This window comes from Fragaria vesca, linkage group LG1, assembly GCF_000184155.1.
Source record: "Fragaria vesca subsp. vesca linkage group LG1, FraVesHawaii_1.0, whole genome shotgun sequence".
Taxonomy (NCBI): Eukaryota; Viridiplantae; Streptophyta; class Magnoliopsida; order Rosales; family Rosaceae; genus Fragaria; species Fragaria vesca.
Window position 1 is genome coordinate 35342 of NC_020491.1, and position 1789 is coordinate 37130.

General features: G+C 41.5%; 1 protein-coding gene across 1 annotated transcript in view; it reads left to right on the top strand.

Moving 5' to 3' along the window:
- The first annotated feature begins 317 nt into the window (after window positions 1–317).
- The window catches only part of LOC101298940 (peroxidase 43-like), a 14713-nt gene continuing 13241 nt past the window's right edge, over window positions 318–1789 (top strand). The window contains exon 1 of the mRNA XM_004288621.1: window positions 318–594. Within this exon, the coding sequence (XP_004288669.1) occupies window positions 318–594 (277 nt within the window). The remainder of the gene's footprint in view (window positions 595–1789) is intronic.

A 1789-nucleotide genomic window follows, 5' to 3' on the forward strand; every position in this document is an offset into this window, starting at 1 on the left:
CTAACTTTGGATTCTCCTAGCTCAACACTTTGCACAAGTTTATAATAACAAAGAATTTAACAAGCAAAACTTAATCAAACTTGACCTAATCACATAATATACCAACATGCTCACAACAACAAGAACTAGCTAACCAAAGTAACTAAACCTACACACCCTGCCTAACGCGCCGCCACGCGCCACCACCGGCAGCGGCGAGTGGGCCCCACGCGCCACCCTACAACTTCACAATCTCAACAAACTTCCAACATCAAACTTGAAGATTACTACAAGGGGGACACTTTTCATACCTGAAGGTCTAACCAGTTCAGCCGAAAATGGCTGGAAATCACCGAAAACCCGTCGGAAAAGTTGGAATTCACCACCACCACTCCACACCGAGAGTCGAGCTTCAAGACCATCGGAAAACGAACCAGGACGCCAAGGAGCTCCTATCCCGACCGTTTCCAAGCTGCGTCGCCGCCGCCGGAGGTGGGAAACCCGACCGGTCTCCAAGCCAGACTTCCAAGCTTCGGGTCACCACTTCAGGACTGAATCGGTGCAAGTCACCACCACAGGGCAGCTCGGACGGAGGAGAGGAAGAGAACCCGACCGGTGCGGTTGTTTGGGTCGGCCGGAGTTGGCCGGAAAAGTCGGGTCGGGTCGTCGGGTCCGGGTCGGGTCGGCTGGAAAACTCAGATACCGAAAGTGAGGCACGGGAGAGAAAGAGAAGAGGGAAGAAATGGTTCCGGAAAAATGAAAAGAAACCTAACACTTTTCTTAGTTATACTAAAAATTCCCGAAAATCACGAACTTCTGCTGACCATAACTTTCACATACGAAGTCCGTTTTACGCGTGCCACGTGTCTACGAACTCGTATCGTCGTGCTCTACAACTTCCGTGAAGGAAGTTTTCCGAGAAACCCAACAGATTAAAAAGTCAACTCTTGACCCTTCAAAAATCATAAAACCCTTTTGGGTAAATTACGCGTCCGAACACTTCCGCTCTTTCTTCGAACCTCAAAAACACACTAACTTCTAACTCGAAAACTCCCAAATAATATTAGAAACTAATATTATTTTTTCCGGGGTATTACAAATATAATCAAGTAACCAAATCAAGTAAGCATGTAATATAAACATAAATAATATAAAAGAAGAAGGGGATTGGAAAGTTTCTCATGGGATCTATAAGGGAGGCACGTGGACGCACTACCAGAAGAAAGACTTTAGCCGACGAAAAAAAAAAAAACAGGCCGACGAAACAATTTTTTTTCGGCTAAATTATATTTTCGTCGGCTAAATTATATTTTCGTCGGCCAAATTATATTTTCGTCGGCTAAAGAATTTTTTTTCGTCGGCTAAAGTCTGTGACTTTAGCCGACGACTTTAAACTTTCTTTAGCCGACGAAATTTTAATTTCGTCGGCTAAAGTTGACTATAGCCGACGAAAATATAATTTCGTCGGCTAAAGTTCTTTATATTCGCAGATCTGGACAGCAGCTCATCTGAGAAAAGAAAACGGGAGAAGAAAAAACGGGAGAAAAAGTTTGGGTGTTGTTGAAATCTGTCCATTATTAAGAAGTGGAGCTATATATAGGTACGTACATGTGTATATATGTTGATTTTGAGTTTTATTTTGAGTTATTGATCGATTTTGAGTGTGATTAAATTGATAGATTTTTGAGTATACGTTTTGATGTATATATATATATATGTGTGTTGATCGATTTGGTTGATGATTTGATAATATATATATGAAGTTGTTGTTAATTATAAGTAGCTAATAGATATATATATATATATATAT